At 43.5% G+C, this 18152-nt stretch overlaps 1 protein-coding gene and 1 pseudogene across 1 annotated transcript; both read left to right on the top strand.

Annotated features, from left to right (window-relative positions):
* The first annotated feature begins 2010 nt into the window (after positions 1-2010).
* LOC135879810 (U4 spliceosomal RNA) lies at positions 2011-2192 on the top strand (annotated as a pseudogene).
* Positions 2193-3436: 1244 nt separating this feature from the next.
* LOC135879251 (uncharacterized) lies at positions 3437-11962 on the top strand. The gene is made up of 5 exons (XM_065405169.1): positions 3437-3649; positions 6133-6288; positions 8878-9006; positions 9100-9237; positions 11873-11962. The coding sequence occupies exons 1-5, from the start codon at positions 3437-3439 to the stop codon at positions 11960-11962; spliced, it is 726 nt and encodes a 241-aa protein (XP_065261241.1).
* Positions 11963-18152: the final 6190 nt, after the last annotated feature.

The raw sequence follows: 18152 nt of genomic DNA, 5'->3' as shown, positions 1-18152 counted from the left end.
GGATATACTAGAGATGTGAAGTAATCCCTACAGTGCTATGTATAACTTGTATATCGGGTCATAAAGCAATTTGGGTATCTTTTGCTTGAGACATTTTATTTAAAAGAGCCAGTGATACTCATTTTTGAGCTGTAAAAGGTTGTAACTTTTTTCTCTTCCATCATGCATACATGTATATTGGTAATAACCATAACATACACGTGACTGTAACACAGGAAATCAACATGTAGTACAAGACATTGCATTTAGAATATCGTTGTTTCATACTTCTTCCTCCCCACTTTCTCCACCCATCAAAAAAAAGAAAAGAAAAAGTTAGTTTGGGTTATATTTTCAAGTTACCTAAATCAGAAAAGGCCAGGGAAGGGTGAAGAAAGAAAAGGAGGAAGACCCTGTAAGATAACAAAAGAGTAAGAGGTGGAATTGTCTATGGAGAAGCATCAATGGAGAAACTGAGGCCTTGTCTACACTGCAAATGCTTTGCCAGCCTAGCTACGTTGGTATAGCTATGCTGGCAAAGACCCGTAGTGTAGACACAGTATATGCCAACAGAAAGCCACGTCCGAGTGACATCAGCTACACCGACAGAAGCACTCTTCTGTCAGCACAGCTGCATCTACACTGGGGGTTCTTCCAGCATAACTATGTCACCTAGGGGGTGTGATGTTTTAACTAGCCTGAGACGCTTTGACTGCCTTAATGGGTTTTTACCAACCCTACCTGACTTACAGGACCAACTCCACTGGAAAGACTATCCTCTGTGAACAGCAGAGCAGAAGAAAAAACTCTTTTCTAGAAAAAGAGTATGTTTCATTGCATCATCTTTTTTGGCCTAAAATTGCATCTTATTTTTACAATCTGAAGTAGAAAGAGAGACTGTATGTTTGTATTACTTTGCTTTGCTTTCCCCAGTAGCATCTTAATCTTTAAAGGTCTTTCTACACTATAAAATTTTGAATCAATTTTCCAGCTCTTAGTATATTATCATGAAGTGTTAGTAAAAACTGCTGAATTGTCTGTACATAAGTGCACATACCCACCCACATACCCCATTGCTAGCCCTGGTGGAGCTGCAGTTACTGGAAAACTGGCAGCTGAAAAATGTTTTCGTTTACTATGAACCATGCAGAGTAACAGCAATTCCTTATCCCAGCTACCTCAAGCATATTGCTATTTGGAGACTGATCGTTTCTCAGAAATTTTTCTGGCTAGAGACAGGGGGCTTGTCTACACTTACAGTACTGCAGTGGCACAGCTGCACTAGTGCTTCTGCAGTGCTTAGGGAAGATGCTACCTACACCAACTGAAGAGCTTCTCTGGTCAGTGTGAGTACGCCACCTCCCCGATAGGTGGTCAGGGTCGGCTCCAGGATTTTTGCCACCCCAAGCAGCAAAAAGAAAAAAAGGGAAAAAAGCCGCGATCGCGATCTGCTCTACCGCCGCCGCTTCAGTCTTCGGTGGCAATTCGGCGGCTGGTCCTTCGCTCCCAGAGGGAGTGAGGGACCCGCCACCGAATTGCCGCCGAAGAGCCGGACATGCCGCCCTTCTCCGTTGGCCTCCCCAAGCACCTGCTTGCTGGGCTGGTGCCTAGAGCCGGCCCTGGAGGTGGTGCCTATGTTGAAGGGAAAAGCCCTCCTGTTGACATAACACAGTCTACACTTGGAGTTAGGTTGGTATAATTGTGTTGCTCAATTATGTAGTTATTTTACAGTCATAAGTTGGCAGTGTAGACCAAGCCTGAATCTTAAAAGACTGCATTTCTTTTTCACTTGAATACATACTTGGGGGGCTGGGCAGCTATGTACTTGGGGGGCTAGCCCAAGTTATCACCCATGCCACCACAGCCACCCTGCTATTTTTACCATGCTTGTTTGGGTGGAGTTAGTGTGGGTCTATCTAGCTGCTCTGGGAAGCATGCTCCCAGCAGTTGTGTAGACATACCTTACTACATCCCTAAGCCACCAGCAGCTGCAGAGAAGGGGGACTGTCTGTGCAGGAGCCACTTATGCAAGGTGTTGCACAGTGGCAGTATCATAGCTAATGAGATTAATCCGAGGCGTGATTATTGCTAGTTGAAAACTTTTCCCTAAGTCCTTTAAACATTGCCAGAGTGGCATAAAGGGGACACATAGCTCAATGGAGAATTGCCCCCTCCTTTTTTTATTTTAAATTAATGTCTAGAACCTGAAGTTAAATTTTGCAACAGGGATGATAAATTCCACAGCATCTCAGAACTAGGGTGGCTAGATAGCAAGTGTGAAAAATCAGGACACTTTTTTTGGGGTGGGGGAGAGGGAGCAGATGTATAGTTGCCCATATAAAACAAAGCCCCTAATAACAGGATGGTCCCAGTAATAGCAGGACATCTGGTCACCCTATCTCAGAACACACTGGGCCCTGAGTAGGTGCATAGGCATCTGACTGTCTCCTGCTGCATTCCTGACTCTACCTGTTTGCACGTAAGGAAGGTATTCTTCACAAGCTCAATCTACAGGGCACATGACAGCCTCTCATAAATTGTTGTGGCCAGTGACTGAGCCTCATAAGCCTGCATTCCTTTTCCCTAAAGAAGGGTCTGCAGCTCTGTTAAACACACAGGGAAACAACTGTGTACATTATATCAGTTTTAAAAAATGAAAGAGAGTGAAGGAGCAAATTGGCTGAAGGTGATTAGGCACTAGAACAGACTTTCCTCATTAGCAGAGGCCTCCCACAACCTAGTCTTGCCAAGCGCACGGCCTATCTAGTATTGTACTCAAGTCGGAAACTACATAGCCCCCCAGACACTTTCTCTCCCAGGAATGCCTCCGCCTAGACCAGCCCCTTGGAGCCACTGCTAAGGTGTCTCAGCGGGGAGGCTCTCTTCGCAGCCCATCTTTCACAGGTGCTGGCCCCACCGTGCATCCTCCCCGCCAGCCACGCGCCCCGCAGGCGCTGTGCCAGCAGTGGGGTGAGAGAAGGCTGCAGCACACGGATTCCCGCGGGAGTTACTAGCGCGACCCCCGGCTGGGTTGTTGTTACCCCAGCTGGGAAATGGACAAAACCCACTCGACACAGCAGCTGGAAGCCGGGTTCCGCGGCTTGGGCCCTCAACAGAGGCAGGGCTGCTCTGCTGCCCGTGTGGGATCGGGACACCCGCCGCCCCTGCAGCCGCTGAGCCCCGCCAGAGCAGCGCCCTGCCCGCACTACTGACCGCTCTCCGCCGCCAGCCCCGCTCCCGCTCTCGTTCTCCCTCACGCGCAGGGGAGGCCCGGGCCGCCCGCGGAGGAGGGTCACTACCGTTCTAGACGCGGGCGAACAGCAGCGCACGCAGCGCGGGATTTCCGTCATTTCGGGCAGGCGCATGCGCCCAAGTTCCCGGCGGCAGCTAAAACGGGGATTTGTTGCCAGGACAACGACGCCTGCGTTTGTAGTGTGTATCCAAGACAACGGGCAACATGGCGTTCGGTGTGACCTCACAATGCCCGCCGCACCTGACTGGCCCCGGGTATGGAAGCGGGCGGGGCTTCGGGGGCGTTCTCGCTGGTCATTGGACGGGCCGCGCTGCCGGACCAAGGAGAGGCACTCAGTGTGTGCTGGTGGCAGAACAATTGACGCCCCGCATCAGCCCCACTCAGCGCCCCGCGAGCCCCAGTGCCGCGTGTCGGATGGTGAGTGTGCACGCCCCCTCCCCCCGCGCCGAGCAGGACTGGCCTGGTAAATCCGCCCCCACCTGCCCCAGCCGTCAGAGTGCGCCGGGAATCCTTCCCCAGGCCTGGGGGAGACAAGCTGCCAACCCCCGGGCCTGGGCACCGTGGCACAGCCCGTTCCGACCCAAAGCGGCGAGGCTGACCGCCCTGTGTGAAGATGAGGTGGGATCCCAGCCCTGCTGCAGCAACCAGTGCTGGGCCTTCTGGGCAAAGCTGCGATGGAGGGGGAAGGTGCAGGGCTAGTTCCAAACAAGCTGGCATGCGGGTGGTGTTCGCTCTAAGCACTGGCTCTATTGTTTTTAAAGCTGTTACCATCAAATCGTGGACATCCTGTCAAGGGGTTAATATAGGAGCCTCTTCAACTCTGGTCAGACAGGCTGCTAGATTCTGGCCTCGTGCAGGGGATTCTGGGTCTTAGAGGTTGATGATTCAAGGAGTGGGTCTGGTGCTGCTTTTCTTTTTTTTTTAGTTATAAGGAGACCCCCGATTAGCGAGTATCCTGTATTTGCTTGCATATGCCCTAGGGTGGCTTATCCCCATGTGACTACTAATCCATACACACTTCCCTTGACCTGGGGGTCTTTGGTAAGCACCTGTCTGAATCAGTCCTGTTGTTTCTCTGAGCTACACCGAGAGAAAGTGTCAGAGAGGCTAAGACACTTGAGCTCACCTTGAAGAGCTGCTGCTCAGCCCCTAGAAAACTAGTCTGTTCAGGTTTTCCACCTATTTCACTTTTTTTTTTGTTATGTTATGGGGCATTATTGATTTTGGCTAGATTGCAGGATGCTAAAATAAACTTACCCAAGTTTAATTCCAGTAGGACAGGTAAAAATTCCTTTTTTCGGGGTGACATAGTGATGTCACTCTTTTGTCTAGTAGAGATAAAATACCAAACGTGGCTAATCTGCAGTTTGAATTTTGGGTGTGGTAACATGCAGGGAACACACACAGTGCCACTTAGAATGGGTAAATGTGCTCTCCTAATTAATTTACCCTGTTCTGGTGTCTGACTGTCAGTTAGCATACACAGCAATTATGTGGGCAAGAAAAGAATGCAAATGGAATATTTGCACTGAAGAATTTGTGCAATGTTAAAATTTGAAATGTGCGGAAAGAACAATAAGTAGTGTCCATTTGATCAACTGGATATATGGAAATTTTGAAAGACAGTAGGTTTGGGCCTCTGCTGTATAACAATTTATCCTTCCTTTTCAATTAGAGAGTCTCCCAGTGAGTCCCTCTATTACTTAAATGTGATATCTTAGGGGTTTTTAAATATTAAAAATCTGGAGCAGCCATGTTAATGGAAAGAAAAGTGAGAGAGATTTGCTGGAATAATGGGTTCCTAAGCCAACCTGGTATGGACAAGTCACGTTAAAAATAAAATTCCAACCCAAAATAAAATCTAAAAAATGTTACTTTAGTGGCATTCCTACTGACAGAAAGTTAGGGCAGGGCCTGAAATGTCTAATTTCTTACTACAGGTAAGAAACTTTTCCTACTAAGTGCAAAATTAAACTTCCATTGTAATAAACTTTTTATTTACTTTTCTCGCCCATAAAGTTTGAACTTTCAAGAATCAGGACTGAAAGCAGGCTGAAGCCTCTTGTGTTCAGAGATGCAGTGGAAGTTGCTATTCCTGTTGCAGAATTGTACTCCAGATTCTAAGCTTTAAATTAAAAAAAAAAAAAAAAAAAGAGGAGGAGGTGGAAGGAATGCAATTCTCCATTGGAATATGTCCCCTTTATACTACTTGGGGAATACACCCTGCATAGCTGGCTCCTACATAGCCAGCCCCCTTTCCTCTCTCTGACTGCCAGTGACTTAGGGGTGTATTAGAGCTAGGTGCTATACTCGCCATTTTCTGGTTTCTGTGGCCCAGGGTGCCAATTAAAGAGTACAAGTTACAGCAGCTCAGAGGCTGCTGTAATTTAACCAGGGGCAAACTCCAAATAATCCCAGAATAAGCACTCCCATTTCTGTGCTGAACAAGTATTGAGGTACCCTTCAGTCATGCTCAAAGTTGAAGCCTATAGTGCTAGCCATTATGGTTGTGAAGATAGATTTCTCTTAACGTTTTCAAGGTTAAATTAGTGCCGTGTTCTCTGCAGACAGACTGAAGCAGTAGTCAAGAAATATAAACATCCTCAGTCATCTAAGTGGTATGTTAATACTGCCACTGAAAGATGACAGTTTGTGTAAACAGTGTTAATTATTTAATTGCTGATTATTCTGGCAGAAACATCTAGCTAAAGTGTTTATCCCATGCTGCCAAAAGCTCAACCCTTTCTCTTTGGGGTGGTTCCTGATACTCTGAGCAAAAGGATTCTGGGTGCTGGCCAGAACTGAGCCAACATCTTTGTTCTACTATTGCTGAGTATTTTTTGGTTTGTTTTTTAGAAATGGGTCTTTACCAACTTTTGTCTTTCATTCATTTATTGAAGGCATCTAACTACAGAAAAGCTGGCTTGGGTGCTGCCCAGCGGAAGAAAAGTGGATCGAAACCAGAACTAACTGAAGAACAAAAGCAGGAGATCAGAGAAGCTTTTGATTTGTTTGATACTGATGGATCTGGAAGCATTCATGTAAAAGAACTGAAGGTTGTAACTTTTTCTTTATGTTTATTTTCAAAGTTGTAGCTCTTGACCTGCTCTATTCACCAGTGTCCAAATTCAGTTGTAGACTGGCATTGTCAGTCACAAATAATATATGAAATGGCTTGTTTTCTGAGAATTAAATTTTACAAATGTAAACCAATGCTTGGGTGCCCAACAGGGCCAGATTAATTCTCCTGTGGGCCTGGGACTATTAGATTTTGTGGGGCCCCTGTATACAAGTCTTTTTCCTAATTTAAAACAAAATGATCACAATTATGGCATCAAGGCTATTAATGCTATACTAAACTTGCCTTTTAATTAACATAAAGCCATTCCGTGGTTACATTTCAGTCTTAAAACATGTAGAATAGAGGTAGTTAATTCAAAATAGCCTACTTCTTACCTTAGAACAGCTTTTATATTCGTTTCTTTCTGGGAGGGAGTTTGGGTGCAAGAGGGAGCTCCAGGCTGGGGCAGAATGTTGGGGTGCAGGAGAGGTTGAGGGGTGCAGGCTCTGGGAGAGAGTTTGGTGCAGGAGGGGATTCTGACCTAGGCAGGGGGTTGGGTGCAGGCTCCGGCCGGGAGGTGCTTACCACAGGCGGCTCCCGGCTGACGGGGCAACAGGGCTCAGGCAGGCTGCCTGTCTGCATGCTGTGGCACCACGCCACTCCTGGAAGTGGCCGGCTGCTGTCACGTCTCTGTGCACCCTGGGGGGAGGGGGACAGCGTGTCTCCATGGGCTGCCCGCAAGTGCCGCCCCCACAGCTCCCATTGGCCAGGAACCGGCCAATGGGAGCTGCAGGGACAGTGCTGGGGCAGCAGGGAGAGGTGCTTCTAACTTGCCCCACAGGGGCCGCAGAGATATGCCAGCAGCTGTCCACTTCCGGGAGCAGCGTGGGGCCACGGCATGCAGACAGCTTGCCTGAGCCCTGCTGCGCCGCTGGACTTTTAGTGGCCCAGAGATCGCGATCGACTGGCAGAGGCTCCAGGATCAATCAGTTGATTGCTATCGACAGGTTGGTGACCACTGAATTGTATACAATTATGGATTTATTTTTGGGGGACCCCCCCCTTCGCCCGAAGTCCTGGGCTGCAGCCCCTAAAGCTCCTGCATTAATCCGGCCCTGGTGCCCAACTGGAAAAATCGCAGGCTGGATTTTCAGATGTGTTGAGTTACTCCCAGCTCCTGTTCACTTCAGTGACTTTAAACACTAATCCTTGTCAGCACAGTCCGGCTGGTCTAATTAATATATTGATAATATGTAAAAGAGTTAATTTTAGAACAAATGGAGGAACTTAGCTGCTAAGATAACAGAAATTTGCAATATGTTTCTTACATAAAATAATTCAATATGTCCCATGCATTCATAATTTCTAGCGCTGTTCAGGAACTGGATTTTTCAATTTGGGAGGAGTTTCATGACTCTGAAACTTCTTCCATTCTGAAATGGAAAGAAAAAAAATAGCAATTTTCCTTGATCAGAAATACAGAAAACAAATTTTTGGTTGATCGAAACATACCCCAAATCCACTCTAATCTAAGTATTTTTGAAACTGAATGTAATCTTTCTAAATTAAATTTGCTTCAGGCACCTAGCATGCTGCTGATGCTATATAAATAATAATTTTTTGAGTAGCAGCAAGCATAGTTCAAGGTGTTGAAAGACTGCAGGTACAAAATTTAATTTTAAAAATACCTTCTGTTAACCCCCTCTATGACAGTCTAAATCAGTGATTATCAAACTTTTGTACTGGTGACCCCTTTCACATAGCAAGCCTCTGAGTACAACCCCCCTTATAAATTAAAAACACTTTTTAATATATTTAACACTATTATAAATGCTGGAGGCAAAGCAGGGTTTGGGATGGAGGCTGACAGCTCACAACCCCCTGAGGGGTCCCGACCCCAAGTTTGAGAACCCCTGGTCTAAATGACATGTTTGTAAAGTTATGTTTTGTATTTTGTTTATGGCCCGTAAAAGGCAGGGATTTTGTTTTCTGACTGTCATACTGACTGATTTTAAAGGACCTTAAATACCTAATAGTTGTTACATTTCTAGGTTTGGGGTTTTTTTCTCTTTAAATAAATATCAAAAGTCCCTAGAGCTAGGAATGGGGATTCCTTTTAACTGTTTATATATCAATAAGTAGAATAGTTACATTTTATAATTTACTTGAGGCCTGTTCCTCCTTACCTTAACATTAGTGGGAGTTTTGCTGTACAGTTCAATAGGAGTAGGATCAGTGGGAACAGGAGACCTGCAGAGACTTGAAGTCCCAGTTCAACAATTCAATTCATCTGTAAAATAAATTACATATTGATTTTCAAGGTAAGAAATTTATGTTGTTTTTGTTAGAGCGGTAAGTCACAAAAAACTACTCCACTCCAAAGGAAAAATGCCATTACCATGTAATGCTACCATTAATAATTAAAAGGATGACAAATGTAGATAAGAATTTTTGAGATTTATATGCTTTAAGTTATAGTTGCAGTTTGAGGAAAAGAACTGAAACACTGCTTAATGCAAATGGTATAGGTATAATTCTAGTGGCATCTTGTTGTATATGTTAACTGAATTGCTCTTTGTTGCAGGTAGCAATGCGTGCTCTAGGCTTTGAGCCAAAGAAAGAAGAAGTTAAAAAAATGATAGCAGATATCGACAAAGAAGGAAGTGGCACCATTGATTTTGAAGACTTTTTGGCCATGATGACCCAAAAAATGGTAATCATCTACTTCGTCTGAAAAATCAATTGCAATAAATGAATGAGGACATTTAGACAATGGGTTTTTATTTTTTCTTGATTTTCATTTTAGAATGAGAAAGATTCAAAAGAAGAAATCTTGAAAGCCTTCAGATTATTTGATGATGATGGGACAGGAAAGATTTCTTTCAAAAATTTAAAGAGAGTTGCCAAGGAGCTAGGAGAGAATTTAACAGATGAAGAATTACAGGTAAATTCTGACCTTAGTAATCATTTCCCAACAAACTTTGGGACAGTTCTTTAGCTCTGTCAGGCAAAATTGTCAGGCTATTCTGAAAGAAAGACAGGAGGCAATAGACATGTTTTAATTAGGCCACAACTTTATTCACCTAAAATATCTGAGACTACCCAGCAATAAATCACACAGTGCAGGTCATCATTATTTTCTTAATTCGCCCTTCTCCATCTCAAAATAGAAACCCAAAAGGATACAATCAGAAGGAAACAAAGGCAGCAATTGTTAATGACTCCTACCCCATTGCTTGGTCTTCACCACCTTGTTATATTATTCCCGTATCCAAAACCTGAGCCCATGCGGAACTACACCTGCCAAGCGTTCCCACTCAGGGAAGCCTGCAGTTTCTGTAACAATTATTAGCCTGCAACAGTTGTGTAAAGCTTTTCTATGGAGGTCAACAGCATGTTTACCCTACAAGTCCCAGGCAACACTTCCCCCCCCCTTAGCTCTGTGGCTAAATCTGTTGCCCCACTTATTTCAGTAACTCCTGCCCTAGAGGAGAGTGGGGCTTGGTGGTCACTCCCCCATCACTGATCCCAGTGAGAGGGCTTGTCTGGAACTATGCGGTATAAATATCCCCCACCCTATCCCCAGTCACCTGGAAGGGCCGTCTCCTCCAATCTGGTCCAGCCATTTCCTGTTCTTCCTTGCTCCTCTGCCTTCAGTTGCAGAGGTAGCTCTTATAGGGGTAACAACCACTTTGGTTCTGGCCAACCGGACAAAAGACCCACTGAATTCAGTAGGAATTTAGCGTACATGAGGCATATGGCATTAGACCCAAAACGTGTTCCAAATGTAGATGCATAATTAAATATTTCATGGTGTAAACTTGTTTGCTTTTTATATTTTTTTCATATACTTTAAAGTAGGACTGTCGATTAATCGCAGTTAACTCACACGATTAACTCAATCACGATTAAAAAATTAATCATGATCAATCGCAGTTTTAATCACACTGTTAATAGAATACCAATTGAAATTTATTAAATATTTTGGATATTTTTCTACATTTTCAAATATATTGATTTCAGTTACAGCACAGAATACAAAGTATACACTGCTCCGTTTTCATTATTATTTTTTATTACAAATATTTGCACTATAAAAAAGATAAACAAAAGAAATAGTATTTTTTCAGTTCACCTCATACAAGTATTGTAGTGCAATCTCTTTATCATGAAAATGCAACTTACAAATGTAGATTTTTTTTGTTTGTTACATAACTGCACTCAAAAACTGATCAATGCAAACCTTTAGAGCCTACAAAGTCCACTCAGTCCTACTTCTTGTTCAGCCAATCGCTAAAGACAAACAAGTTTGTTTACATTTATGTGAGATAATGCTGCCCACTTCTTATTTGCAATGTCACCAGAAAGTGAAAACAAGGCATTCACATGAGACTTTTATAGCCGGCATTGCAAGGTATTTACGTTCCAGATATGCCTAACATTCATATGCCCCTTCATGCTGTGGCCACCATTCCAGAGGACATGGTTCCATGCTGATGATGCTCATTAAAAAAATAATGCGTTAATTAAATTTGTGACCGAACTCTTTGGGGGAGAATTGTATGTCTCCGGCTCTGTTTTACCCACATTCTGCAATATATTTCATGTTATAGTAGTCTCACCTGACTCAGCACATGTTGTTCATTTTAAGAACACTTTCGCTGCAGATTTGACAAAACGCAAAGCAGGTATCAATGTGAGATTTCTAAACATTGCTACAGCACTCAACCCAAGGTTTAAGAATCTGAAGTGCCTTCCAAAATCTGAGAGGGATGAGGTGTGGAGCATGCTTTCAGAAGTCTTAAAAGAGCAACACTCCGATGCGGAAACTACAGAACCTGAACCACCAAAAAAGAAAATCAACCTTCTGCTGGTGGCCTCTGACTCAGATTATGGAAATGAACACGTCGGTCCGCATTGCTTGGATTGTTATCGAGCAGAACCTGTCATCAACACGGACGCATGTCCTCTGGATGGTGGATGAAGCATGAAGGGACAGATGAATCTTTAGCACATCTGGTATGTAAATATCTTGGGATGCCAGCTGCAACAGTGCCATGCGAACGCCTGTTCTCACTTTCAGGTGGCATTGTGAACAAGAAGCAGGCAGCATTATCTCCTGCAAATGTAAACAAACTTGTTTGTCTGAGTGATTGGCTGAACAAGAAGTAGGACTGAGTGGACTTGTCGGCTCTAAAGTTTTACACCAATTTGTTTTTTAATGCAATTATTTTTTGCACATAATTCTACATTTGTAAATTCAACTTTCATGATAAAGAGATTGCACTACAGTACTCGTATGAGGTGAATTGAAAAATACTATGTCTTTTGTTTTTTACAATGCAAATATTTGTAATAAAAATAAATATAAAGTGAGCGCTGTACACTTTGTATTCTGTGTTGTAATTGAAATCAATATATTTGAAAATGTGGAAAACATCCAAAATATTTAAATAAATGTTATTCTATTGTTTAATAGCACGAATAATTTTTTTTAAATCGCTTGAGAGCCCTACTTTAAAGTAAATAAAAGGTCTTGTGTTGAGTCTGCTTGTTAGTCTTAAAAATGTTCTTTACAGGAAATGATTGATGAAGCTGATCGAGATGGAGATGGAGAAGTAAATGAGCAAGAATTTTTGAGAATCATGAAGAAGACAAGCCTATATTAATGTTTGCTATTGCCTTTTCTTAGGGTTGTTTTAAAAGGTGACCTGGAAAAGACTTTAAAAAATATTAGCTTGCACCCTTTTTTTGATGCTTCATAATATATAAAGAAGGCCTATAAGGGGATGTATTTTTGTTCCGTTTCTTTTTTGGATAGCGTTTATTTTATTTTTTATGCTAAAAATGCAAGGCCTATATAGCTTGGAAGACTGTGGGTGACAGAAGAACTAGTGAAATGAGACATCCCAGGAGTGAAAGCTGAGAAGTAGAGTTAGTCAAACTAATACTCAGTTTTTTGTTTTTGTTTTTAAATGTAAGTAAGTTCAGTGACTAACACTTTAGAGAAAGGACATTGTTGGAAACAAAACCCATTCCCCTTCATTTAAGATGTGAGAGCCCATAATACACATTTTCTCCAGCAAACCTAGGGATGAGCAGAGTTGACTTTCTTGATATTTCTAATGCATTAAAAATTAAATTAAATTACAGGCTGAGTTTATACTTCCGAAAGAAACAAAGGCACAAGACCAATATTTTTGTTCTTGTAAGCCTTTCAGGTTTGGTGGCTACCATGTTTATTTCTATTAAGGAATCTAAAATCTGTTGCATATCCATCTTTGTTTCTTTACGAAACACCGTTCCTGTGGCCAGTTGCGTTGGGACCCTGTGGCAGGTATGTGAGTAGCAGATAGGAAGGCATTTGGGATAACAGAAGTTGTACTGTACATGGCTCTCTAGATGTTGTTTCATTTCACAATCGAATGATTGTCTGAAATCTGGCTTATCTGAACTTGATTTTTCTCATTTTGTTTAGATTATCAAAGTTGTACTATTTTTTATATATATATATATATATATATAGACAATGAGATATATATATCTCATTGTCTTCTCCCAGGTACTGATGTCTGAAGCATTACTGAGTTTCTACTATTCTTTTAAGTACTTGGAGTGAAATTCACCTGTAGGCAACACTGAAGGCCAGGCTGTGTGCACTAGAGTAAATTTACAACTTTCATACAATCTGATCACACCTTGATAGTAGAGAAATAATTTGTTACACTACACAGATGTCAAGAACTAGCAAATTAAGAGATTCTATGCATATGGGAGCTGCTTTTTAATTTTTATTTTATAGGAGTACTCATTTTTTTGAGAATGTTCAGGTATTGCCAATTTCAGCCTAACTGGCTTCTCAACATTTCCTTTCTGCACACAAGCATATGGCAGCGAGGCATAACATGTCATCTAAGGACATAATCCAGAGGGAATTATCCCTGATTCACTGTCAGACAACCAAATGAAAAGTTGTAAGGTGGCCATAAAACCTAAACAGTATCTCTCTTGATTACAGCTCCTAAATGGAGCTCAGAAGGGGGAGTGTTACACTTGCAGTTGCTTTTCAGCTGCAAGGCCCCAGCAGGGGAGAGCTAGTCCCAACTAAGGAAGTGGGGAGAGTTAGTTTATGTGAACTCTTGATTTGCAGATGCAGAGCTGATATGTTTGGTTAGAATCTTTCTAGCTTCGGGCTCTGTACTGATCTTCCGCTATATAAGCTAAGCAACACTTAGCTTATATAGAGGTGGGCTCAAATCCATGGATGGCCCTCTGTATTGAATAGAGCCCATATGAACTAGAACATTTATTTTCCCTAATCAATGTTAACTTTTTCTACTGCAGTAGATGTGACCTATGGTACTGTAAGCTTTTTAAAAATACATGTTTCAACTTTGTATAAAGTGAAATAAAACAAATTTGCAAGTATACTACTTGTGGAGTTGAGTTCAGGAAATTGAATGTACTATCTAAATATCACTTTGTTTGATCTGTGCGTACAGCAATTCTGGACAAACTTTTTAGTTCTGTATTTTATAAGACTTTCCAAAAGAGAAATGCATAGCCTCTAAATGTTCTGTCAAATAAAACTTTTTTTCCCTGGCATGCTGATTAAAAGTTTCTTACACTAAGCAATTCTATTCAGAAAAGGGAAATTTCAGCCTCTAGAAGACTGGGGGAATCCCAGAACTTGTTAGAGTGACTGTACAGTTTTTGAATGCTGCAACAGGAAAAGGGTAATGACTCTTGTTTACCTGTGATGCATTTAGTTTCTTCCTACCCTAATCACATTACTCACAGTTAAACATAGATTGATTCTGAAGCTAGGAAAAACATACATAAATTTACCTATTCATGCTGAAACCTTGTAGCTTGGCCAAAGGGATGAGCTTGTTAATTAACCTCTTCAATCTAAAGTTTTGGACAGTTTTTTGAATTGGAGTAGATCTTACTTCTAGTGAATTTTAACAATCATAGACATGTCAGGCTGGAAGGGACCTCAAGAAATCATCAAATCCAAGCTCCTGCGTTGTGGCAGGACCAAGTAAACCTACAGCCTCCCTAACAGGTGTTCATCCAACCTGTTCTTAGAAACCTCCAATTATGGGGATTCCACAACCACCTTGGAAGCCTAGTCCAGAACTTACAATTAGAAAGTTTTTCCTAATTTCTAACCTAAATCACTCTTGCTGCAGTAGGACATGGAGAACGATTGATTGCTGGCCTCTTTATAGTAGCCCTTAACATATCTGCAGACTATTATGGCCCAGTCTTCTTTTCTCAAAGCCAAATATGTCCAGTTTTTTTAACCTTTCCTCATAGATCAGGTTTTCTAAAACTTTTGTCATTTTTGTTGCTCTCCTCTGGACTCTCCAATTTGTCCCCATCTTTCCTTAAATGTGGAGCCTAGAATTGGACACAGTACTCCAGCTGAGGCCTCACCAGTGCTGAGTAGAGCAGGACAATTACCTCCCATGTCTTACATACGACATTCCTGTTTATACACCCCAGAATGACATTAGCCTTTTTTGCAGCTGCATCACATTGACTCGTATTCAATTTGTGATCCACTATAACCCCAGATCCTTTTCAGCAGTACCACCAGTTGTTCCCCATTTTGTAATTTTGAATTTGATTTTTCCTTCCTAAGTGAAGTACTTTGCACTTGTTTTTATTGAATTTCATCTTGTTGAATTCAGACCAAATCTCCAGTTTGTCAAAGTCATTTTGAACTCTAATCCTATCCTCCAAAGTATTTGCAACCCCTCCCAGCTTAGTGTCATCTGCAGATTTTATAAGTATACTTCACTGCATTATCCAAGTTATTAACAAAAATATTCAATACTACCAGATCCAGAACAGATCCCTGCAGAGCCCCAGTTCATACACCCTCCCAGTCTGACAGCAAACCATTGATAACTACTCTGAGTATGGACTATTATTTTCTAGTTACTTACACATAGATTGTCCAGTAGTTTTCCAGATATCAAAGTTAGACTGACTGGTTTTTAATTCCCCAGATCCTCTTTGTTCCTCTTTTTGAAAATAAGTTCTGTTTGCCCTTCTCCAATCTTCTGGAACCTCACCCATCCTCTAGGAGTTCTCAGCCATAACTGCTAATAGTTCCAGAATTGGTTCGGCTAGTTCTTTAAGTACCCTAGGATGAATTTCATCAGGCCCTGCTGACTGACTTGAATACATTTAACTTTTCTAAATATTCTTTAACCTGTTTTTTCCCTATTTTGGCTTGTGTTCCCCCTTGTTGTTAATATTAATTGTGTTGAGTGTGGTCACCATTAGCCTTTTTAATGAAGACTGAAGCAAAATAGGCAATAAACACATGATTTTTCTTGATTTCATCAGTTATCTCCTTCCCCGCCAAGTAGAGAACCTACACTTTCCTTCATATTTCTCTTGCTCCTAATACATTTATTGCCTTTTATGTACCTTGCTAGCGGTAACTCATTTTGTGCCTTAGCCTTTCTGATTTTGTTCCTATATGCTTTTGCTATTCCTTTGTACCCTTTCTTAAGGTATGTCTACACTATGAGAGTAGTACGATTTTACTTAAATCGAATATGTGGAATCGATATTACAAAGTCGAACGTGTGTATCCACACTAAGGACAGTAATTCGACTTTGTGAGTCCACACTAACGGGGCAAGCGTCGACATTGGAAGCGGTGCACTGTAGGCAGCTATCCCACAGTTCCCGCAGTCCCCGCTGCCCACTGGAATTCTGGGTCGAGCCCCCAATGCCTTCTGGGGGGAAAAATGTGTCGAGGGTAGTTTTGGGTAACTGTCGTCATCCAACCGTCACTCCCGCCCTCCCTCCCTGAAAGCGCCGGCAGGAAATCAGTTCGCGCACTTTTCTGGTCAGTGACAGCGCGGACGCCACAGCACTGTGAGCATGGATCCCGCTGCGACCATCGCTGCAGTTATGGCCGTTGTCAACACCTCGCACCTTATCATCCACCTTTCCCAGAGGCAGATGCTGAGAAATCGGGCGAGGAGGCTACGGCAGCGCGGTGAGGACCTGAAGTCTGAGAGTGGCACAGACCTGTCACAAAGCATGGAACCCCGCGCCGAGGACATCATGGTGGCAATGGGTCATGTTGATGTTGTGGAACGGCGATTCTGGGCCCGGGAAACAAGCACGGACTGGTGGGACCGCATAGTGCTGCAGGTCTGGGATGAATCACAGTGGCTGCGAAACTTTCGCATGCGGAAGGGGACTTTCATGGAACTTTGTGAGTTGCTGTCCCCTGCCCTGAAGCGCAAGGACACCCGGATGCGAGCAGCCCTGACTGTCCAGAAGCGAGTGGCCATAGCCCTCTGGAAGCTTGCAATGCCAGACAGCTACTGGTCAGTCGCGAACCACTTTGGCGTGGGCAAATCTACCCTGGGGGTTGTTGTGATGCAAGTAGCCAACGCAATCTTTGAGCTACTGCTCTCAAAGGTAGTGACCCTGGGAAACGTGGAGGTCATCATAGATGGCTTCGCCGCGATGGGATTCCCAAACTGCGGTGGGGCTATAGATGGAACTCACATCCCTATCCTGGGACCGGACCACCAGGCCAGCCAGTACATTAACCGAAAGGGCTACTTTTCAGTGGTGCTGCAAGCACTGGTGGACCATAGGGGACGTTTTACAAACATCAACGTCGGATGGCCGGGCAAGGTTCATGACACTCATGTTTTCAGGAACTCTGGTCTGTTTAGACGGCTGCAGGAAGGTATTTACTTCCCGGACCACAAAATAACTGTTGGGGATGTGGAGATTCCTATAGTGATCCTCGGGGACCCAGCCTACCCGCTAATGCCCTGGCTCATGAAGCCCTATACAGGCGCCCTGGACAGTGAAAAAGAACTCTTCAACTACCGGCTGAGCAAATGCAGAATGGTGGTGGAGTGTGCTTTTGGACGTCTCAAGGGGAGATGGAGAAGCTTACTGACTCGCTCTGATCTCAGCGAAACCAATATCCCCATTGTTATTGCAGCTTGCTGTGTGCTCTACAATCTCTGTGAGAGCAAGGGGGAGACCTTTATGGCGGGGTGGGAGGTTGAGGCAAATAGCCTGGCTGCTGATTACGCCCAGCCAGACAGCCGTGCGATTAGAAGAGCCCAGCGGGACGCGCTGTGCATCCAGGAGGCTTTGAAAGCTAGGTTCCGGAGTGAGCAGGGTAACCTGTGACTATTAAGTTTGTTTACAGAGAAGCTGAACCTGCCCCCGTTTCTTTACCCAGTTAATGTTCACTATCCTCTCCAGTTACATAGCCCGTTCACCCCGTTCACCCCCTTCCAACACACATTTAAAAATAAAATCACTTGAAATTTGTTAATGAACACCGTTTTCTTTATTACTGTTTTCGCGGTAAAGTGTTGAACCTGGGACGCAGACTGTGGTGGGGAGCGGGTGTAGTGTGGTGATGCAAAGGACGCTTCTAAACTCGAGGAATGACAGGCTCCGCACTGGTGGACTGGTTGTTTCAACGGAGCCTGCCACCCCTCCTGTTCGGGACTCTGTGTGTAGGGGCTATGTGACTTTGTGGCAGGGGGAGGACGGTTACAGATCCCCTGCTGCGTGGCTCTGTGATCCAGGATAAGGACCGCTGCATAAGATCTCTAACCGCCCTCCCCCGCCACAAAGCCACATAGCCCCCCCCACACACACAGAACATGAAAACCACCTCCCAGACTGACCAGGGTAACTAGTGACTGCAATGTGTGTGTGCCCTGCTGCTGAACCTGCCCCCGCGTCTGTAAAGGTGACTTACCACCTGGTAAAGGTGACTGTCCTGTCCAATTACCAACCCCCTTCCCCCCCTTCAAACAGACTCTCCTCTAAAAGAACATGATG

This window comes from Emys orbicularis, chromosome 5 (assembly GCF_028017835.1).
Source record: "Emys orbicularis isolate rEmyOrb1 chromosome 5, rEmyOrb1.hap1, whole genome shotgun sequence".
NCBI classification, from domain to species: Eukaryota; Metazoa; Chordata; order Testudines; family Emydidae; genus Emys; species Emys orbicularis.
This window is presented reverse-complemented; position numbering and strand designations above follow the sequence as displayed.